Below are 25356 nucleotides of genomic sequence, written 5' to 3' on the forward strand. Positions count from 1 at the left end.
TGTCCGTCATTCTACTAAATTACTAAAAATATATATGAATGGATGAAAAAGGTCATTATTCCAATACTTAATGTGTGATAAATTAATTGTCTTTTCATTCTAAAATGTTGTTGCTTCGTTCCACATAAATTTTTCAAGTTATTGTGTTTTCGTATTATGTCCGCATATGACCTTAATATCATTATAACCATTCATTTTGATATGTAGACAATAGTTATTTCTCGCATTGTATTATAAACAGCTTTTCGCGGATATAGAATGAATAATAATAATAATAATGTGTATTTTGTGCTGCCAGCTTAGGAAATAGCACATACAATACTCTAAATTGCTGCTATCTATCGACAATTTAGAGTTTACATTATGATGTTTAATCTCATACAAAAAAATAAAAGATTAAAACACCGGCACCTCGGGGCTAAAAAAACTGGTTTTAATCTTATGATTGTACATTTTTATATTCGTAGAGAGCTAGTTATAATACGATGCTAGACATAGTTTTTTCGTATGGATGAGAACCGGTTTCTATCCACCGGATTCGAATAAATTCGAACAAACCGAGCGAGCTTGCTGTCTATGACGGCAGGTATAACGTCAGTAACGTCATGTACAAACACCCGAGGTTTTAGGCTATATAACGCCCTACAGTCAACCAACTCTTTGATTGCACGACCTTTGATACAAGTCCTTACTGTACATAGTAATAAGTTTTGCCTGTGTGTTGACCAAGGCATTCCACAACTCTATCTATTATTGTCGCTGTATGAACTATTGTTAACGTCTTCATGTCGTGTAAAGTTAAGATTCGAACCTGATAACTAGCAGTTGCTTATAAACGTTAACTTCTACGTGCAGCTGACATGCTAGTGATGCACGACTGCCGAGCCCTAACTATATTATTGTGATACATATGAAAACTAATTTATCTGTTTGACAAGATTATTTTCCATAATAATATCCAAGTCAATAACACAAAATAATATCAAGTACATGTGATATAGGAAAATCACGCAAAAATTCTTGATAATACAAATATAGTATTTTTGTCCAGAGATGAATAAGATTAAAGAGAACAGTAGACTGTAAACAGTAACTTTAAAGTTTATAAATTCAGTTTATATTATCAAAAACTGCCATAAAGCGTTATGGAAACTGTATTTATATGCAAGTAAAAACTCTAAAATTTCCTTGCTTATTTCAATTAGGAGATATGCTTATGAGGCTTGAAGGCTTGATGTAAGAGGTTCAACAATATAATAAATTGCTATCTTTTTTTATGACGGTTTATATAAACACTATTCTATGATAAAGTAAAAATATTTGTCTTCTTGTGATATAGATTATTCATTATAAAGAATAATATCACAAAATAATAATAATATGAAAGGAATGTATGTGTATATTTTTGAGATTGTCCAATATCTACAAATAGGTCATATGCAGGTTTTATGCTAGTTTTTAAGTGGAGGGAAAGTTGGTAAACCTCGGGGATGACGTTGGACTGTAACAAGGTTAGCCTTAAAATGTAGGTACTTTCTAAGAAAAAATCTTGATTTGTTGGTTAAAATTTGTTGTATTCCAAACATCGACATACAGAAAGACAGATGGAGAGATGGTCTAAATGGGTCTAAATGGATAAACAGACAGACACAAAAACTCTCTTAGTAGCTTCGCTACTTAAGAGTTTAAAGTGCTTGTATTTGTAAAAAAATAACCCTTTTTATTTAATATTCTAGACATGAACTGGCATGTTCTATATAGTGCGCCTTCAGCAGCGCTCAAGTTTTGAACAATTAAATCTTTAAAACTTTTTGCTGCTATGTTAGCCATACTCAAAATACAAGTCCAGTGTAAAATTGTGATAATTTTTCATGCAATATTAATATATTAAGTTCCTATTATGTGACCAAGACATTCATCCCCTCAGGGCCAGCAAAACAGCCATAAGTTAAATAAGTTTGAATCCTCGGTCGTGATCGAACACCATTCTATATCTCTATATAAGGAATGTTGTTTTTTAGTCTGTTGCTTATCTAAGTCATGTATGTACAGATTATAAACGTTATCACCCTAGCTTGTGTTTTGCTTATAGAAAAGTCTAGAATTCAGTCGTTTTAGATATTAAAATCTTTAATAATATTCAGGACATCAAAAGCACTTTTTACTTCTACATTCAATATACTACGTGTCGTAGATGTATAGGCCTGAGTCTACAAAAAATTTTAAAAAAATCCAAAATGATAAAAGAAGCGTTTTTGATTTGCTTGATAACAGCGTTACAGTTTGTGTTTTCTCAGGGAAGAAGGGGACATTCAACTGTTGATAACACTGGTACCCAATGTTTTTTAAACACTCTTTAACTAGCTAAAAACTTTGGGTACTTTTATCTAAACTTTACTCTTTGGTTTGAATTAATAGCCTCCAACAACTATAATCAAATGAGGGATTGTTTTATTCAATATCATTGAGGATGTGATACATTTTTTGTCCATTAAAATACCTGGGATCAAAAATAGTCATATTAGATAAGTCCCCCTCCTTGTAAAGTTAGAATTTGTATATATATCCCCAGGGATCTAAAGGAGTTAGACAATGGTCGATAAATTGATGTACAACCCCAATAATAATACACAAAATTACCCCTTTCTTAGATTCCAATTAGTGGTTGAAACGTTTGGAAACTTAATGAACCAACGATTAAGAAAATGGTATTATACAACTTTATAGACTAGTGTTATAAACAGCCCAATGTCCCCTTCCTCCATGGTATGTGTATATTTTCCCCTCTCCACTTTGTGAACTTTGAGTATAACAATATCTAACAATAACAACATTACCACAAATAGAGATATTTATTAAAAAAAGTAAAATATTAACAATACAGGACCAGATAGTAAAAATATACCTCAGATATGATCCTGAAGCTATGACACAATACTTTTGGTATCAAGATTTATATTTTTCAGTGGTTAATATTCGGTCACCTTATAATGGTAAATAATAATAATACCCCAAATTATATTATATAAGTTGAAAAGTTATGACACCACAAATTTGAATCCAACTCATCAAAATTCAACTAAAGAACCAAAAGATTTAAGCCATCGACGTGTTTGTATAACCATCGGTTACAGTGTAATGTACAGTCAAACGTCCCCAATCTATTTGATAATTCATTGAGAACCTTTAGACTAATATTAAGCCTATATAAAATTTAATATATATTACGTTTAAAATGATATCCACTGCTGCAAAACTAGGCATAGAACATTTATAGGAGAGTAAGAGGAATGCCTTGGCCCATAAACTCACTACCATGTACAGTATTTAAACGGTTGTGTATAATAATTTTAAAGGTTTATTCTTTTTCTTTACAGCAGTTTTTACTAAATTTTTCATATAGGACGGCCGCGCAGAAAAATTCAATGTAATAAAGTAGGTGCATTAGTAAAAAATATTTCTCTGTTCTTTTCCCACCATGAAAATTCCCCATTCTTAAGCTTTGATTGTAATAAAAAATCAATAGAATAAATAAATAAATAAAACATAAAAAGGTTCTTTTTTATATTTAGATATTTTTATTCTCGTATTATCCAACAGTTTATATCCCAAGAAAAAAGATCGTAGTTTTTCCTATCCCAATGTTGATTGATTGGTTCATTAATTTGAGCATCCAAAAGTACCAACCACTAAATGTAATCTACATTATGAATAATTTTGTGTATCATCATTGGGAATGTACATCAATTCATCGACCATTGTCTTATCCCTTTATCTCCCTGGTAGTGTCTACTTGACAGTAATCACTTCTTTTCATACCAACAGGGTAAATCAAACATTCCAAATTCTGATGGGGAGGGTTTTTATACATAATTTTCATTCCAACTGGATAAAGCAAAAATACAAAATTTTTACAGGGAGGGTTTTTTAAACATAATTTACATACCAACAGAGTAAAGCAACCATACAAAATTTTCATAGGGAGGGTTTTTTAAACATAATTTTCATACCAACAGGGTAAAGCAATCATAGCAATATTTATAAGTGAGGGTTTTTAAATATAATTTACATATCAACATTGTAAAGCAAATATACCAAATTTTTGTAGGGAGGTTTTTTTATACATGATTTTCATACCAACAGGGTAAAGCAAACATACCAAATTTTCTTAGGGAGGGTTTTTAAACATAATATCTACTAGGAGACTTGTCATACTATCTGAAAGTTTTCATACCAACAGAGTAAAGCAAACATACCAAATTTTCAGAGGGAGGGTTTTTAAACATAATTTTTATATCAACAGGATAAAGCAAACATACCAAATTTTGATAGGGAGGGTTTTAAACATAATTTTCATACCAACAGGGTAAAGCAAACTTACCAAATTTCATCGGAGGGTTTTAGAACAAAATTTTCATACCAACATGGTAATTCAAACATAGCAAATTATGATGGGGAGGGTTTTTATTCATAATTCTCATACCAACAGGGCAAAGCAAACATACCAAATGCTGATGGTGAGGGTTTTTAAACATTTTTATTCCAACAGAGTAAAGCAAACATACCAAATTTTGATAGGGAGGGTTTTTAAATATTTTATTCCAACAGGGTAAAGCAAACATTCCAAATTCTGATAGTCAGGGTTTTTAAACATAATTTGCATATCAACAGGGTAAAGCAAACATACCAAATTTTGATAGTGAGGGTTTTTAAACATAATTTTCATACCAACAGGGTAAAGCAAACATACCAAATTTTGATAGGGAGGGTTTTTAAATATTTTATTCCAACAGGGTAAAGCAAACATTCCAAATTTTTATGGGGAGGGTTTTTAAACATAATTTGCATATCAACAGGGTAAAGCAAACATTCCAAATGTTTATGGGGAGGGTTTTTAAACATAATTTGCATATCAACAGGGTAAAGCAAATATACCAAATTTTAATAGGGAGGGTTTTTAAATATTTTATTCCAACAGGGTAAAGCAAACATTCCAAATTCTGATAGTCAGGGTTTTTAAACATAATTTGCATATCAACAGGATAAAGCAAACATACCAAATTTTGATAGTAAGGGTTTTTAAACATAATTTTCATACCAACAGGGTAAAGCAAACATACCAAATTTTGATAGGGAGGGTTTTTAAATATTTTATTCCAACAGGGTAAAGCAAACATTCCAAATTCTGATAGTCAGGGTTTTTAAACATAATTTGCATATCAACAGGGTAAAGCAAACATTCCAAATTTTTATGGGGAGGGTTTTTAAACATAATTTGCATATCAACAGGGTAAAGCAAATATGCCAAATTTTAATAGGGAGGGTTTTTAAATATTTTATTCCAACAGGGTAAAGCAAACATTCCAAATTCTGATAGTCAGGGTTTTTAAACATAATTTGCATATCAACAGGGTAAAGCAAACATATCAAATTTTGATAGTAAGGGTTTTTAAACATAATTTTCATACCAACAGGGTAAAGCAAACATACCAAATTTTGATAGGGAGGGTTTTTAAATATTTTATTCCAACAGGGTAAAGCAAACATTCCAAATTTTTATGGGGAGGGTTTTTAAACATAATTTGCATATCAACAGGGTAAAGCAAACATTCCAAATTTTTATGGGGAGGGTTTTTAAACATAATTTGCATATCAACAGGGTAAAGCAAATATACCAAATTTTAATAGGGAGGGTTTTTCAAACATAATTCGCATACCAACAGGGTAAAGCAAACATACCAAATTTTAATACGGATGATTTTTAAAAATAATATTCTTACCAACAGTTTAAAGCAAACATACCAAGTTTTCATGGGGAGGGTTTTTAAACATAATTTTCATACCAACAGGGTAAAGCAAACATACCAAATTCTGATGGGGAGGGTTTTTAAAAATAATATTCTTACCAACAGTTTAAAGCAAACATACCAAGTTTTCATGGGGAGGGTTTTTAAACATAATTTTCATACCAACAGAGTAAATCAAACATACCAAATTTTGATTTTAAATATAACTTTCATACCAACAGGGTAAAGCAAACATGGTAAATTTTAATAGGGAGGGTTTTAAGACACAAATTCTACGTAGGTTTATAAGCTTTTTAATCATAAGAGAGTCAATATCATATTCAAATAAGCCAAATTTGGAATCGAAGGTTGTGAAATTTAAAGTGCAAATTAACCCTTAAAGGTCAGGCCCCTTGCCGCACCTTAATCGGTCGTTCAACGCTCTCCCCCCTATTATCTCAGTTCCTATATGAGCTAGTGGGCTAAAAATTTTTGCAAGTACCCTGTTTGATAATGAATTTCCGACATTAATTAAGTCAAAGTAAATTTTCGCTTCCTTCACCCTTTTATTTAACAACCTTTGTTTTTAGGTCCTTTTTTACTTAAAAATTTCAAACGGATGTAAGTAAGTCAAAGTAAATTTTCGCTTCCTTCACCCTTTTATTTAACAACCTTTCTTTTTAGGTCCTTATTACTTAAAAATTTCAAACGGATGTAATTTTCTTATTTTTGAAGCTAGAAGAAATTTTTTTTTACAGAAAATGTTTATTTCTATGTAAATTTTACATTAGAAATATCAAATTATGAATTTCAGCGGCAGCAGCTGTTCCTGGCAGCTGCCAGCCGCCGCAGTCGGGGGTGGCAGGAAATTTTAATACGTTATGTAGACATGTAAGAAAAGCTTAATTTTAAAATTTGAAGTCTCTAAGTAAAAGATTGCGGCCACATGAGCCTTTTAAATATTTCTGGAGACCTGGAGGATCAGGACCTGGAGGATCATACCTGGAACCTGAAATTGACTTGATGTTCAACGCCCCCCCCCCCCCCCCGACCGTTAAGGTAAATCTTAATTTGAAATCTGATTAATAAAAATATAAATTTTTGCACCCATAGAAGTTCAGCTAAATCAAACCTAACCCCCCCAAAAAAAGTAAAATTTATATAGGACAAAACATATTATTTGTTTTTTTAAAGCTGATAATTGTATTTGCTTATATTTGTATGTAAAGAACTTATTGTTTTGGGGAAACAAACAAAATGGCTATAACAAATGCTTTTAAATGAAGGATGACAACATCCATAAAAGCGAAGCACTGAAACGGTAGGACAAACGGACATTAACATTTGTATAGAGTCAGAACTGAAAAACCAAAATTGTAAGTAAATTTGTTAAAAACTGCTGGATACAGGATAATGTTTATGAACATACTTACATTTTTAGGACTTAATTACAGAGTTGCTTCGCTTATAACATTATACTTTGTTGTCCCAGGAATTAATGTACTAAAAATCCGATCAATTGGATGATTAGATCACATGAAAATTTGTTGTTAAAATGTAAAAAAATCAACATGTTTAAAATGGACGTACGGACATTCTGGTAATGATTATAGAGTTGCTAAGCAAAGTTTGAAATCGATAGGACAATTCTAACATGCCTAAAGTAACAGAAAAAAAACTATCCGTTACGGACGGACGGACGGACGTACGGACGGACCTACCCTAATTATAGAAAAGCTTCGCTTTTAAAATTATAAACGACTGGTTTTTGCTTTTCTTCATGCAAATATACTACTTGACTTACTTGACTTTAGGATGGTCTTGTTCTTTCTTTATACTTTTTCTTTCTTTTTTCTCTAACTCCAAATGTATGCTTTGTTTGTAAATTCATTAAATTGCTCCGCTACTGATGGACGGAAACGTCCTTGTATAAAATAAATAAAAATATATGTGTGTTAAATTAGCATATATTTAAAATTCTCTTAATTCAACATTTTAGGAGTAGAAAATTAAGCTGGTATTAAACATGGAAAGTTTTTAAATATTATTTTTTATTTTTTATCAAAGCTGAGCTTTTCTGTAAAATAAACTATAGGTTAGTTGTTCGTAGTTCTATTACATTTAGTTTATAATATGTTAAGAACAGTAAAATATTATACAGTAAAAAAAGAGGTAATTATCAACAATATTACCAGGCAAAGTTGGGACTTACAGACACAGATCATTTATTCAAAGAGTAGGATACTCAGTCAGATGAATGAAAGCTATTACCTCAACCCTGCAAGGCCTATACCAATGGTGCCCTGACCCTATGGGGTTACCCATTAACCATTAAAACCTGACCTAAAGTAATAGAATAAACAACCCTCATTTTCAATTTTATTTTTTGAAGGATTTTGAAGAAAATTTAAAAACTGTCCTAGAAAGAGCAAAAGATAAAAGGAAATTGGAAAATTTAGTTATTTCCTGAATTAAAAACTCATTTACATCAAGTTTTACATTTTTTTTATAAAATTTAAATTTTACAGAATTTTGTGTGTTAACGACATTATTTTCAAATTGTTAAAACATTTTTTTTTGTATTAAAAATGAAATATAAAAGTTGGATGTATGTATGTACGCTTAATACTCACTAACCACTTGAGCAGCTTACCTTTTTTTTAGGGAAGCTTTATATTAGTACTGAACAAGATTTTTAAACCTGTTTTAAAGGAGGTTGTGTCAACGTTTACAAGAGAAGAGATCACTAATTTTAGGAAATCTAGATTTGTTTATATTTAAGAGCAAAAACATTTTGTCGACATATAATTGAAAATTATTTAATACGACTAAAAGTGGCAAGACCCTGCATAATGTCGATACAAATTCTTCTCATTTTGATAACATTTTGACATTTTGATCACATTATTTATTTTGAACCAATATCAGCATGTAAGTTTAACAAGGACAATAATGTTGGTTATAAGGGTTAAAGACTTATTGAGAAGCAGGAATTTCAAAGTTTTCCTACAATATAAATATGATAACATCAATATTTCAGTGTTTATTCTTTTCAACAATTTTTCACAAGGCAAGGAAATTATGAAAATACGATCCCTTTAAAGTATTATATCACACATAGCCCTCTATCAAATTTTAGAAGCTTAAGCCGCGAGTAAGGACGCTAGAAAAAGTCACTCCACAGATTATGACGTTATAATAACCAATGATAGGCCAGCATAAATTTTTCCATATTGGTGTATACTGCCTCTCATTGGCTATTCTATCGTATGACGTCATAATCTGTGGAGGAACTTTTTCTTGCTTCCGAGTAAGTCTGAACTAATCAAAGCCAGGCCCCACTACATACTCCAGCCAATTAAGCTATATAATTTTAGTCAGTTTGACTTTAAAATAGTATTTGACAATATTATTAATCTTGAAATTTCACCGCTGTTATCAACATGACGCTGCTATAACCAGAAAAAAAACTTTTAAATGACACCTGCAGAGTCCAGAGGTGGATTCTTTAAAAAAATTTGCCCCACTAATCGCTTAGTGGGGCAAAATTGTTTTCGTGAAAAATCCTCCAAAATCACATAAAAAATCTACAAAAATTAAATAAAATCTTATGTTCATATAACCGTTCTATGACTTTGTTTAATTTTTGTAGATTTTTAATGTGATTTTGGTGGATTTTTCACGAAAACAATTTTTTAAAAGAATCCACCTCTGAATTCTCCAGAAATCATTAAAAATTTTGCAATTTTAAATTTTAAAAGACTAAAATTAGAAAAAAAGGTGGGTTTGTTAATAATAGTTTTGCCCCTGCAAGAGTCAGAAACACGTATGAAATAAGCGATGGGGGTTCTGCACTTGGGTTATACCAAACATTCTAGTGTGGTTTTGTGGGCATACATTTTATCCCCCTCTCATCACATATGTACATTATATAGATACTTCTCTCAAAACTTAAATCAGGGCTACGAAGGTTTATTTGCAAGAGATGAAATACGCATTGTACTCATTGGGACATTAAATATTTACATGCCAGGATGCTTTCAGATTTCAATCCACAGGAGGGTGGGGGGGGGGGGGGTATAATAGGGGGAATAAAAGATGTTATTATAGAAATTCTTATGGAGGTTTTTCTTTTCAATCAACAGAACATTGCTTAGAAAGAACCAATAGCTTCTAATCTAACCTATCATAAAAATAAGCACGAAACTAATGGTTTTTTTTTTATTTGGGAAAGTTCCAACCATCTCCAATTAAATAAATGTCGTCTAAGAGGTGAAAATAGTAAATCCAAATATTTTCTTAGATATTATATCCCTTAAATCTCTGGTGAAAACTAATATTTACTTTGTAACTTCAAAAGTTTAATTTGAATGAATATGATATTTTCTCAAATCCTCTTAAACCAAGAGAAAGGTAATTAACCCATAAACAAGTATGCTCACCTCCTTAAGTCCTATGAGACTATAATTACTTTTCATAAAAAAAGTTATTATCTTAATAAATTAGTAAGTGAATTTATTGTCTGTTGATTATGATTTTAATAACTACTGAACCATTTGAATTCTTTACTTCAGCTAGGCTTCACATCGGTATAAAGAATATTTGGCTTATTAGAAGGGTTGTTTTCTAATTATTTTCCTACCCTTTTTAATATAGAGCTCGTAAATTTAGGGCCGCAGCCGCAAATAGCTGGAATAGAAGAATAGTATATTTTATTTTGAAGTACTTTTTGGGAAGTTATCAGTGACCAGTCCAGCCATTTACGAGATTTTACTGTGCCCATATTTATACATAAATCCAGCTGTATATGATATTTTGGTAAGAGAGCTGTTTACTCGATACTTAAAAATAAATTTAGCTTATTTTGGCGCTAAACTTATTACTTTTAGTCAAACCAACAATAAAGTAAAATCTCTTTATCACTGAGAAAAAAATATAAAGTTGTCCCCCCTTTTGGCATAATCTATATCTATATAGTTTTATAGATATACATTACTTTGATCAACTATTTTTATGCTTTTGACTTTGAGGGGTTTTAGGATTAAGCAACTAATTATAAGAAGAAAAAGGATGACAACATCCTTTTTTCTAAGTCTTAACCTCCATAAGGAGGGGTTAGTTTTTTTTTGTTAATTACTTTAAGACAGGTTAGATTAGGTTATATTGGGTTAGGGCTCTCTGCAGTGGTTAGGCATAAGGAAAAAACCCTAACCACTATTCTTAATTTATGTTAGAATAAGGGAGTAGAGAAAGTAAAGGTTGCTAAATAAAGTGGTTAAGAGAGCAAAAATGACATTAGCTGTTTCATAGTCGGTAAATTTGTAAAACTTAATACCTATTTTTAAACCTCTGGCTACAATAGAATTAGTTTTGTCCCCTTCCTTATCTATTAAGGTTAAGCTTAGGTCGAGTCTTTAGGGTTAGAACAGTCAAACAATCTAACATACAAAGTACATACTCTTTCTTTTACAAAAAAATACATATTTAGCTTCCTTAGCATATTGCCTACATATTACTTAATCTTTTGGAAAAAACTTTATATTTATGTATAATATGCAAAGAGTTTTTTACATTATAGTAATGGTGAGGGCGTATTTGAAACTTTGTACGTCTGTTTTTTTTTGTATACATAAATATATTCTTGATTAAGATTTGATTCTCATTTTAATGGTTGCGAAGCTACTCTAAAAAAATTCCACCTGTCCACCTGGGATGTCTTGCGTGAGTAGATTAAGATACCTTTGACTAAAGCATATTCACATTACAATATTTTTTCTATTGTCTGTGTGTCTGTTAGGCTATATCAAACTAAAGGATTTATATACAGAACATTTGATTAATTTTGATGTTAATTAAACTGGTTTATTATAATATTTTTATTTTTATATTACCTTTTCTGGGTTGTTGAACCTGGAATGGATAACATCACCGCCTGTATAAGGTACTCTGTGCTAAAATTGTTAATCTACAATTGTCACTCGCCTGACATAGAAGATGCATTAATTATTTTATTTTCCTGTTGTGCAGTTAGAACAAGACTTGTGCTCATAGCCTAACAAACAACAAGTAATTGATTTTATATTTTATATGGGGTATACGGCACCTAGGGGCTAAAAAACTGGTTTTAATCTTATAACTGTACATTCTATATCCGCGGAAAGCCGTTTATAAAACGATGCGAGAAATAACTATAATATTTACACCATCTTCTTGTGTGAGTGTCCGCCAATATTAATGTCAAGATAGGCTTATTTCCTCTTCACTTTAATATATGCAAATATTACATCAGAATCAAGGGATGTGTAAATTGCTGTAGAATCATTTTGGTTTAGTTCAGCTACTCTATAATAAGTATAAAATTGTCCATTTGTAAGTCACCGTCTCTGTATTAAATTACATATTTTTACACGGAGATTAGAAAGAACATTGAAAAACGTTAATAAATCTCGGAGATTTTTCTGTTTTTGAACATTTCTTTTCAAAATTAATACTTTTATAATCAAAAGTGTTTTATTAAACTTGGCCACTCTTATAAATATTATTGTTATTGCCAGCGTAGCTTCTCTATAATTAGTATTATCCGTATGTTCGTCCATTTCACTAAAAAATCTATTCTTTTTCAATTATGATTATTCCTTTACCTCATAAATATTACAGAGATGTTTTTCTTTCATCAGCTTATATTTAGCTCAGTTGGGACTAGCAAAGGCTTCTTTTTATCTTTTAAACAGATCTAAAACTTCCTTTGATATATATGTGAATTATCACTGTAAAGGAGAACCCTATCGGTCCAGCGGTCAGCGAGATTCTAAGCTTCAGACAGATACAAAGACATACAGACATCCTGTTTATTTTATTTTATGATATTTGTCTATGGAAGTCCTAGCTGGAGTGTCTGGTATGTATATAATGTAAATGTGTGTCAGGGTTAAGCACAAAAAATATGGCAACATATTCACGAAGGCACACATCCGAGCTTTAACAAACATAATCACCCCTTTGTACTCCACGAGCGGTTGCATCCCTAGTATCTAGCAACTTTGGGCTGGGAAAGCAATACTAGCCTAAAACCATCTTAAAGCTTAAATACCATATTTTTCTCAATAATCAATTTACTTGTATTCATTCGAAAAAAAACTATGTCTAGCATCGTATTATATCCAGTTTTCTGCTGATATAAAAATGTACAATAATAAAATTAAAACCAGTTTTTTAAGCCCGTGCCTTCAGCATCTCGAGGCTAAAAAATGCTTTTAATCTTATAATTGTGCATTTTATATCCGCGGAAAGTTGTTTATAATAGGATGCGAGAAATAACTATTCTTAACTTTGGAAAAGAGGCACTAAGGGGGGGGGGGTATTGTTTGGGCTACTATAATGATTTGCTGGATAGTACTAAAACTACCAACTATATATGTTGGATTATTTCCGGTTTTATAATAGAAGCTGCAATATATTCTATTTTTTATTTTAAGCTGGTTTTTACTTAAAGGACCACCCTCAACGTCACAAAAATGGTTTTACATATCATAGCCTATATTGAATATTGAAGACCACTTTCTTCAACAGTTCGGGGTCGAAGATTCCGAATCTGGCGTCTATGTTGATCTAGCTGACCTCCTTCATGGCGAAAAACGGCGCCAAAGTTGACTAGCCTTCGAAAAATCTGCGAACGACAATTTTAGCAAAAAAAATCCACCAACTTAATTTGATCATAAGATAGATAGATAGATATAAAGCTATAATCATTTTATTTCTGTTAAATAAGTTAAACATGGAAACATTGTGTTGAATTTTTAACGTTATTGATTATAGCTGAAATACTATTGTAATGCTATTTATAAACAGGGATCTTGAGGGATAAGACAATGTATGTTCACCCCATATCTACTGTATTTGATTAAAATTATTGGTTGATAATATTGAACACTGTAAATCAGAACCAACCAATTAAGTATATACTTTATTTGGTTAAAATTATTGGTTGAAAAAATTGAACACTGCAAATAAAAACCAACCAATTAAGTATATACTTTATTTGAATAAAATTATTGGTAGAAAATATTGAACACTGTAAATAAGCACCAAACAATTAAGTATATACATACTTTGTTTGATTAAAATTATTGCTTGAAAATATTGAACATTGTAAATAAGAACCAACAAATTAAGTATATACTTTATTTGAATAAAATTATTGGTTCAAAATATTGAACACTGTTAAAAAAATCATCAACCAATTAAGTATAATAGTGCTATTAAAACTTTTAAGCCAACGAATGTGACAGCGTGATCACAAAACTTTGGGTACCTGTAGAAGATGATTAAAGTCCCTCCACAGATGATGTCATACGGTAGAATAACCAATGAGAGGCCATCATAGATTTAACCATTGGTCAATTACAGTGTATACTAGCTTCTCATTGGCTATTCTATCGTATTACGTCATAATCTGTGGACTGACTTTAATCACCTTCGTACCTGAACACAAAAATAAAAAAAAAGGCGTCAACTATTTTTTTAGAAAGATGACTTATATAAATGAAATAAAACGCGCTTATTGATGCTTAATGTTAAAGTGTAATATCAAAAAATAAGAAATGTCTTGAATATTGAAAAGTTCTCATAAAGCATTTTCAAGCACAACTTACAATTTTTTTAGTATTACGCCCTAAAACACTTAACATTGCTTTTTGGATGTCGTCATCCCATACTATTTCTAATTGAAATAACAAGCAAATATCATTTTGCAGCACTATTTTTGATCTTCTTGCCTTGCTTATATCATTGCTGCGCTTCTTATGGACATAATTGTTATAATTTTTAAAAGCGAAGCTTTTCTGTAATTAGGGTTGGTCCGTCCTTCCGTATGTCCGTTTGTTACAGTTAGCTTTTAGTTAATTTAAACAGGTTAGAATTGTTTTATCGATTTTAAACAGTTAAGTACGACTTAGAAAGTCCGTACGTCCATTTAAAACATGCTGATTTTTTACTTTTTTGACAACAAATTTATCCGATTCATTTGATTTTTGGTATACTGATTCCTATTACAACAAGGTACAAGGTGTTATAAGCAAAGCAACCCTATAATCAAGTCCTAAAAAACGTTAGTATGTCTTTAAACAGTAACATGTATTTAATCAGTTTTGCAAAAAATTACTTATAATTTTATATAGATATGTGCGTTAAAATTCAGTTTATTCAGTTCTGACACTTAACATGTGTTAATGTTCGTTTGTCCTTCCATTTCAGAGCTTCGCTTGTATGGAAGTTGTCAACCTTGTTTTATGACATATTTGATAATAATTGTTATAACAAGCAAAACTTTCCCTTCAAATATTTTCTTTTATCTTTACAAATATAAAAAGCTAAGCTACTCTATAAGTCTTAGAATGTTGACGTAGTTTTGTCAGTATGACTGACGCGTATGTGCAACTTGTAGACACTTCTTTTTTACAATAAAGGTAATACGCCCCCAAGAAGCCTCTAGGGGCACTTAAGGTAGGAGAGGGAATAGTTGACCTCATCCCATTTTAAATTTGAGTTTTTTAAAAGAGTAAAAAAAATATTTTTTGGGGGAAGGGGGGTCAAGACACCCTCCCCAAAAATAGTTTAAAACCTTTCCAAGACCTATAAGAAGCTTCACTGTAAAGGCGAACAATATCGGTTTAGCAGTTAGCGAAATCCTTCGGGACAGACAAAAAACGCTTACTACTTTTATAATAGGATATGATATTTAACAAGGATGACGGCATTCTTATTTTAAGTAGCGGAGCTCAAAAAGCTCATGGATTGACAAACGGACAAAGTGAGTCATAGAGCAGATGTTCAGTCGTCATAAAATAAAAAAGAGAGGGAATACGTGTTTATCAAATTGTTTAAAATTACGATACCTTTCTAAAAGAATAGATATATTTGTTGTTTTTAACATGACCAATTTATGGTTTTAAGCATGCACCTTAGTAAGGGGTATCTTCACTATGAAAATCGGCCATCTGTCTTAAATAGCAGCCGAGAACATTATCTATAATACAAAGTAGAATGATGTCTGTCCGTATGTCTGTCCGCCGTATGTCTGTCCGTCTGTCTGTCTGTATGTTCGTCTTTCTGTCCGTCTGTCTGTCAGTCTGTCTGTCCGTCTGTCTTTCCGTCTGTCTTTCCGTCTGTCTGTCCGTCTGTCCGTCCCTTAAGATCTTGGCAACCACTGAACCGATCGGATTCTACTTTGGAATATACCTACTGGTCCTGTAGTGGTTTTAGGCTATTTTCTTAGGGGACACCCCCAACACCCCCAAAAACAAAAAAAATCCACCACATTCTTTTTTTTCTGAAAATTTCCTTGGTCCTTTTACGAATTTCACCAAAAAAAATTTTTTATCACCTCTTAGGGCAAAGCCCCTAGAGGCTAGGGGCGGATACGCTAGTATTTTATATAGTATTTAGGTACACACGGACTGGCGGATAGACAGACAAAGTGAATTATAGAGTAGCTTTGCCAATAACAAGGAAAATTATTATAGCCACGAAGCTGAGAAAAGTTTTCATCCTTGTTTTGGGTTTCCAACTATTGCTAACAAGCAAAGTTTAGTTACATACTTACTTACATTTAGTTTATTATCTATCTAACGCTTTATACATCTATCTATAATACAAAGTAGAGCGATGTTTGTTTGTCTGTCTGTCTGTTTGTTTGTAGCAAAGGATCTCGCTAACCGCTGAACCGATCTGGTTCTCCTTTACAGGGTAGCTTCTCATAGGTCCCGGGAAGGTTTATAACTATTTTCTTGGGGGGTTGGGACACCCCCAACCCCTTAAAAAATGAAAAATAACCCCCCCCAAAAAAATTTCTTTTTAAAACTAAAATTAAAATAGTGGGGTCGACTTCCCCCCCCCCCAAAAAAAAAATTCCCTCTCCCCAAAGAAATTTTTAAAAAAAATTTTCTTTTAAATATAAAATACTAAAAATTGGTTTGATCAAACCTCTTGGGGCAAAGCCCCTAGATGCTAGGGGCGAAGCCGCTAGTCTATGTATAAATACATATCTATCCCCTTTAAGAATCGCCAACAAATGCCCGCTTGGGTTATTGATTCTAGAGATGCTTCACAAAGGTCCTGGGTAGGTTTTAAGGTATTTCATTTGGAAATATAAGTCTTGAGATGATATCAAGCAATTTTTCTGCCCCCTCCCCATCCGAATACAGACTCCAAAGCCTCCGCTTGTGGTAAGCAGTTTCCTAGCAGTTTCGAAGTTTTTTTTTTAAAGCCTATTTTAAATACATATTTTAGATTGGGTTAGGTAAAGTAAAGGTTGAAAGAGTCTCCTATGGTTTATCTAGTAGGATTATATAGAAAGTATAATCAAAATTTTAGAAAATGCTGAAATATTTCTATAGCTTCAAATACGAAACAAAAAAAGATTCATTTGCAAGCTGTTTATATAAAGGTATAAGTAAAATCTTTTTCAAAAGATTATCATAACGGGACAATTAATTTATCAATATGCAACAATATTTCTCTGACAGAAAGTCTGTGTCAATTTAGCTAACCCCTAAACCAATATGGTTCTCATTTACATTATAAATAATCAATTTGAGGGTATTACCCCAACTCCCGAGATAGATCTCCCCATAGATATAAAACCCTACTCTTTTGGTGATTAATTGACTTTCTCCCTTTTCCTTTAGGCCTTTATAGGAGCACAAATGTAAGTAAAAGAAAAATTCATAAAATAACATTTAAATCATGAAAGAAATTTTCATCTTGTAATAGTCTTATAATAGTTACCTTCAGATTCAAGAATTTTGAAGATGCGAAAAGTTTGATTAAGAATGAAAGTTTTAAGTCTCGTCTTATATCTAGTGTAAATTCAATTACGCTCAATACATCTTATCATGAAATTAGCAAAACTGCAAAACTTACTTCCTTTTCTGTTGTTTCCCTTAGGGAGTGAGAGGGTATTGTTTTATAATGGCCCCCAAAGTTTGATTATAACGTTTTCTCATTCATAGACTTAACAACTGTGGGGACTTTTTGTGAATTTTAATTGGTCTGTTCATTAAGTTGAGTTTCCATACCATAGAAGGGGTAAATTTGTATATCATCATTGGGGATGTACATCAATTTATCGGCAATAACTTATCCCTTTAAATCCCTGAATATCGCTACAAAGATTAATAATACCTTTAACCTTTTTTTTTGTTATTTGTAAATATAATAATTTGCGGAAGTGAAGATACATCTTTATGACTTTATCAGGTTCAGGTGACAGGCAAATTTACTTGATTTTAGATGTACATATTTTGAGTACATGCTTTTCTCGATGGTTTCAATTATTTCTTATAATGTTGGTTTACTTACTAGATTTTACAAAATCGAGAGATGTTATAAAAAATCTCATAAAACACTATTTTAGCGATTAATGTACCATTGTACATCCCCAAGAATTATACACCAAATTATCCATTCTGTAGATTACAATTATGGTTTGAAACGTTTGGAAACTCAACTCATTGAACCAACCAATCAAATTAATTTAAGTCCCCAAAGTTGTTGAGCCAAAGAATAAGAAGACGTTATTATAAAACCTTGGGTACTAGTGTAATAAACAGCCCAATGTCCTCTCCCTCCCTGGAATATTTCCCTTTTTAAAATTGTGTACAATATCGGACTACTGAATATCTGTCAACTTTGTCATCATAAATGTTTCCAAAATATTTTATACATTTTTTAGACACAAGAATTTTCAGAAATCTTTTTAAATCAGTGTGTTATGTTTAAGTCTGTGGTTCGTGTAAGATCTCACTAACAGCTGAATGGATTTGTAATTGATTAATGAGAAATCTTGATATGAGACCAGGCTTTTTTGCAAGGGTATTAAAGAAAATATTTCATAAAGTAGTCCCATTAAAAAAAAATCTTATTACAATAATTAAACATTTATTCTATAAATTAAAGTTACATTATGATAGGATTTTAACATTTAATTTCATAAATAAAGTAAAAAGTACATAATATGATAATTGATAATGAATTAAATAAATATTTTTTTTCTAATGAGATATGTTAAATCTGATTTTGTAACTTTGCAATTGACATAGGATATATGATCTCATTGACTAAACAGAAAAAATAGATTAGATAACATCAAACCGACAACCAATGGTTTGTCTGTAAGTCCTAACTGTAAAGATTAATGGTAATGAGTTGCGCCATTTTATGGGCTAAGGCATTTCCACTACTCTTCATATTGGTGTTACGAGCCAGAAATAGGAAAAGTAGGTACTATAATGTCTTTTGTATGACACAGAGTGGTCAACATTCGAAACCTGTACCGCCGCGTTGGGACTTATAACGGATCAATTATCCTTTGTCAAAACGTATTTTGGTAACTCTTAGAGCAAAAAAATCATTATTAGAAAAAGTAATTTAAAACAAATAACATTAATCACAGGATAGTAAAATTTACAATTAATTTATATCAGATGATTAAAAACAAAATGGATACAAATAAAAAATAATTATTTGGGAAAAAATCTGAAAAAAATATGCTATATTTCAAAGAAAAATATTAATAGTTCATCTAAAATCTATTCTAACAATAATTTTAAATCTAAGTGTTTTTTTTTATTTTCATTTACTTGTATCACTTTTTTTCACTCATTTTTTCACAACATTGATAATAGTCTTTTAATTTTTCTATCACGGTATAATTAATGCTTAAAAGAGCATTTAAAATTGGCTGAAAATGCCAATATTAATAAAGTACTCATTTTATATAATTTAGAGTACCATTATATCCTCAAAACTTCAAAAGGTATTGAATTTGCACCCAACTTAGGTTGAGGGGCTTAGGTGTTTAGGTGTATGTGAATATCTTGTAAAGTTATTCATTTTACACCCAATTATATTATAAAGATTTGGGTGTATAATTATATTTTGCAAAGGTGTCTATTAAACACCCATTTTAAAGATTTATGTGTATGTATAGGTGTCCATTTAACACCCAATTATAAAGGTTTAGGTGTATCATTATACTTGTATAGGAGTCTATTATACACCTGATTATAAAATTTTATCTGTTTTTGTGTCTTTTCAACACCCAATTATAAAGGTTTAGGTGTATCAGTATATCTTGTATAAGAGTCCATATACTCCCAGCAGTGTTCCTTTGATGGATCTGGAAGGCTAAGAGGCTCCGAATATGGTATCAGGGCTCTGAAAAAAATTAAAGTAAAAAAACTATGTTAAAAACAGATAGTTTCTTAGTTTCTGTTTTGTTATAATTAATATTAGTGTCATAATTCCCTAATAAAATAATGGGTAAAAATGTTTCTTTAATGGGTTATTTTGAATTGATTAGCTAAACTTTTTCACTTTATTGAAAACTAATAGCTGCGACCCTATCATATAGGCCCTGTATTTAAATTAATTAGAAGGGGACAGAAAAATAGCATACCACCACTCACGACTTGAATTTGAAAATTAAATAGCCTATAACCTTCAGGGGGCCTCTGTGAAGCTTTAATAGAGAACTTAATCAGTTTTTAGTAGTAATTGAAATCTGAAGACAAAAACCTTATAACGTTATATAACAGAATTTTTCTAAATTTCATATTAATAAAGATATTAATGTAATGGTTTATATATTTTTTAGCAATCTACAAAAAGTACTGTTTTCTGATAATAGTTTTAGATCAAGTATTCTTTTTTATGAATACTATAGTAGTCTTTAAACTCCATTTTAAAACCATTATTTTAACATTTTTCTTTTTTCTATATGAAAAATGTCAAACTTGTCATTTGAAATCCTTTTTAGACAGTTAGAATATTTGTTAGAGAATCATTTTTTTTTCATTTCTCATAGTTAAATTTCAAAAGAATACATGGATGTAATATTAGTTAAAAATGGTAAAAAGTATTGTATGAAGTTCGAGTCTTGTTATTTTTCCTGTACCTTTTTTTTGAAAATAACGAACCCATTCAACCTTTAGGGCCACATCAATCAATTCTAAAGGACAATTTCCCCACAACCCCCTTCCCCTTGTCCTCCCCTTCTTACCCACCCCTCTTCAGTTATATGTAAAAAAAACAAGATATACCCCCAGATAACTTCCATAGGTTTCGTGATTTTATGTGGAATTGATTATTACAATAGCTAGGCATGTTTTCCTTCAAAGTCCATGGCCAAGCGCAGAAATCAATCAAAAATAAGAGAGAATGATATTTTCTAATGTCTCAATGTTTTATCCTATGCTGGGTTAGGTTAGGGTAAATTGTATACAGGGGTTAGACATGAAGAAAAAAAAACTTTTCCCTAATTTTATAAATTATTTAAAATATTGGAGTTGGGGTTCTATGCTTACTAGTCACTTTGAGGGAAAGTATCATATTATTTTTATTAAACATTTTGATTAAATACATTATATTGGACAGTTGTGCCTATTTTGACACAAATGACCTTGTTTTCTTATATGTTTTTGACAATTCTATTGATTGCCTATTTTTTGGGAGGTGTTTACACACTTCCTGCAAAGTTTTATACAATAATTGATTCAACAATAAACATAAAAAGAGTAATTGTTGTACATTACAGTGCCTTTATGATTGATGGTAATAAACTATAATAAAAGACTAGGATAAAAGAAAAGAAATGTAATGAAAAAAGTATTATTAGTATTAATAAAAGGAATATAGTGTAACAAGGCCTGTTTTTAATTTAATTTTAAAGGATGTTAGTTTGAATAGCACCTTACTGACAATTGGCCCTTTAGTTGCACACACTTTCTGTCTGAAAGTTATAGCTTACACATGTCAGTTTATTGGCATTAGAGCGGGTATATGTTAATTGAATTGATTGTATTGTCACCTCCAAGGCATAAAAGCAGTTTTTTTTATGTTTCTAGTTTAAAATATTAAGGTATAGACTTGCATCCGACAGTAAATGGACACTTATGCCAAGTAGTATATCTTTATCATGGATGTATTAAAACTAAAAAGGTCTTTTTGCGGATGGGATTGAACATGGAAGTTTTTGCAATGCAAAGGTTTTCGCACAAACATCCAATAAAAAAAAAAACATATGAATCAAAACACAATAATTCCCCACCTTCTTAAAATGATCCAATTTGGACAATCATAAAATTTGTATAGTGGTCATAATATTGGCTTTTTTTCCTATTGACTAGTCTTTATTTTTTTTCTGTCTAAGGAGACTAGTTCAAGTCAAAATAGCTTCAAATATTTTAATTATTTTTCATGCAGTTTCTAAGATTACTGGATTTGCACATTCAACAAATTTATTTAAATCTATCATTGTTGTGAAATTGGTCCCATAAAAATGTTCAAGAATGCCAACAAAAATATATTTGTCAACTTCTTAACTTTTTTTTCTTGCAATAAAATGCATTGATTTAAAAGCATAGATTAATCATAATTTATGGATTTGCAATAGTAACAAATCATTCGGAAACTGCATTTTGTAGCGCCTCTTAAAAAATGCTTTCAAATTTTTTTCACAGAAATAAAAATATATCCTCCAAAACTAATTTTTTAATGCCATAACCATGTGATACCTAAACTTGCGGTGCTTTAACCCAGCGTGGCTACGTAATCTAACCTAAAGTAATAAACAACCAAATGAAAGTAACTACCCTAGGTGAGTGCTTAAAAAGTATTTTGTAAAAAGTACCGTTTAATAAGTTAAAAAGCTGCTATACTCCAGGAATGTCCTCGAACTCCAATTATCTTTGATGACATTTTTGCAAGAAGCAAGATTATTTAATTTAAAACTTTACATTGACTAAAGGTAAGTAAAGTTATGTATCTTTTACATTCACCAAATATTTTTAAAAATAGAGTTTTAAATTTATTTTCCTCCAAATCTAACTTTTTATTGTACCAATATACTTATTAGCAATATAATTCAGAAATGGTCAAAATATTAGGTCCCACTTGAAGTCATCCAAATTTAAAAAGTTTATGCCACAAATTCATTAATATTTGCACAACTTTGGGAGATGTCCACCTTTGGCTTTACTTGTTTGTATTACAAGTAAATAGGAGGTTTCACTCAAAATGACTAGTTGAGGTAACCGCTTCCCCTAACCCTTAATTTGAAATAGATTGATTATTAGGGGGTAGGTTTTTTTTTGTTTTTTTTTATAGCTTTAGGTAATTTTTTATTGAATCCCTAAGAGTTAGGAACAATTATAGACGTTATGACTAGGACAAAATCTAACACCATTTATTAAAAAAAACTGAGGGATTTCAGTGCTTAATTTCTTAAATTAGTTACACAATAATTATGAATTTGATAAAAATCAAACCTTTAAAATCAAATAAAAGTATGTAAATATCATGAAAGTTTTTGTGCAAAGGACAATTTTAGACAAACTTCATTACTGTTAAAAACTTTTAAATATGTTAAGAATACACAATGCTTTTAACATGCATTCTGAGGAAAAATATGAATTTCAAGACATTGAGATTTTGATTTTATTCTGTAAGGTATTAAAGAACCCTTAATGTATTATAGTTCTTCTCAATATATAGAAAAAAATAATTATGAAGTAAGATTTCCAATGATCAAACATAATTTTTATTTGAATAATTTTCATATGAGCATTTCAGAAAACTTAAAACTCAAAAAACTTCAAATAGTTAAAGAGAGTAACGTTTACTATGGCAAATTGAAACTCAGATTTCACAGTAAGTTTTAGAACCTAATATAGCTTATTTTCAGGATTTTGTGAAGATGTAAAATCCTTAGGAATGACTTAGAAGAGCATTGACTTTTATACTTTAATTGTTGTTGTTATGTTGTTCCTACATTTTAGCCAAAAGTTTATAAAAAGCTAAATGTTCAACTATTCTGATAGTTTAGGGAAACAGAACCCCACATCTTCCCCCCAACTTTTAAGAAAGAATTGAAAACAAGTCAGGGAAGTTTTACGTTTGTGTGTTTGATACTTTTGATCAGGTTAGGTTAGGTTTTCCATAAGGGTTAAACATTGGGGAAAAACTAACCCTCTCCTACTGATTTTCAATTTATTTCGAAAATAAAGTCTCAAGGTTTCAAGTCTAGATATTACTTTTATGGAAATCACCAACTTTATAATTATATTTTTTTCTTAAATTTTTATTTCTGCGTTTTTAATGAAACATTGTTGTTATGTGAAAAACTATTAAGGAAAAAGTTAGAACAAAGGTTTTTGCATTTGAAACAGGGGCAAGTGTTCTTGAAAATTTAGTTTAAAGGACTTGAAGCATCTATAACTTTTTTTAGGTTGATTTGAATAGTTTGAAAAAAAACAGGCGATGTTTGGGATTGTTTTAGATAATACTAGGGGCTGAATAGAAAGAAAATAGAATAAAACCATCAAAAGTTCTATAGAAAGTAGTAGCATATATGTAGCTTCCCTAAAATGGAGAACTCAATCGGTTCAGCATTTATCGTAAACTTACGCTACAGACAAAAACACACACACTGTGATGGATATGGGATCAGAAACAACTAAAAACAGAAAAAAAATATGTAGTTTTCTGTTTAAATTAGTCAATTAGAAACATAAGATGTCAGATTCATCTGCAAGCTTAAATTCAGGCGAGTTTTTTTTGTTTGTTTTAGAGATATTGATGGACATTCAGACTTACCATAATTATGGATATGATACTCTTCTTATACAAAATTAATTAACAAGGATGACAACATCCATAAAAGCAAAGCACTGAAACGGTAGGACAAACGGATATTAACACTTGTATAGTGTCAGAACTGAATAATCAGAGTAAGAATCGAAGCAAAATTGTAAGTAAATTTGTTGAAAAAACTGCTTGATACAGAATAATGTTTATGGACATACTTACATTTTTAGGACTTGATTATAGAGTTGCTTCGCTTATAATATCGTACTTTGTTGTCCCAGAAATCTGTATACCAAAAATCACATCAATCGGATTATTAGATCTCATAAAAAATTGTTGTTAAATAAGTAAAAAAAATCATCACATTCAAAATGGACGTACGGACATTCTGTTAATGATTATAGAGTTGCTACGCTTTCTAAATCGTACCTAACTACTACAGGAATCACCATGTAAAGTTTGAAATCGATAGGACAATTCTAACATGCCTTAATTAACGAAAAAAGCTATCCGTTACGGACGGACAGACGTACGGACGGACAGACGGTCGGAGGACGGACCGACCCTAATTATAGAGAAGCTTCTCTTTTGAAAATGACTAATCTTGTTTATATTTTCATGAGAAAATTGTCCTTTCTATGCAAGCGATGCAAGGTAGACAAATTACACTTGTCTTATCATTTTTTAAAATGTCATTTTTAAAAAAAGTTTTACTTGTAACAAGAAAACTTTAATCCAAAGAAAGCAACGCACTTTAATAATCCAAAAGTTAAACCTTTTTGGATAGTAATAAAAAGTATAATTTTTATCACAACTGAGGCTTCGCTCTTAGGGCAAGCGTTTGCAATCCTGAAATAGCTTGAAAACTGCCAAAAACCAAAAATAAACCAAATATTTCGCAAAAATTGATCTTGCAATTTACGTTATC

At 30.8% G+C, this 25356-nt stretch overlaps 1 protein-coding gene across 1 annotated transcript in view; it reads right to left on the reverse strand.

Moving 5' to 3' along the window:
• Window positions 1-18957: 18957 nt before the first annotated feature.
• Window positions 18958-25356, reverse strand: part of LOC145335294 (fibroblast growth factor receptor-like 1) — a 33589-nt gene continuing 27190 nt past the window's right edge. Inside the window, exon 11 of the mRNA XM_080181031.1 lies at window positions 18958-20000. Within this exon, the coding sequence (XP_080037157.1) occupies window positions 19889-20000 (112 nt within the window). The 3' untranslated portion in view covers window positions 18958-19888. The remainder of the gene's footprint in view (window positions 20001-25356) is intronic.

This window comes from Acartia tonsa, chromosome 13 (genome assembly GCF_053477335.1).
Source record: "Acartia tonsa isolate MP-2025a chromosome 13, ASM5347733v1, whole genome shotgun sequence".
NCBI classification, from domain to species: Eukaryota; Metazoa; Arthropoda; class Copepoda; order Calanoida; family Acartiidae; genus Acartia; species Acartia tonsa.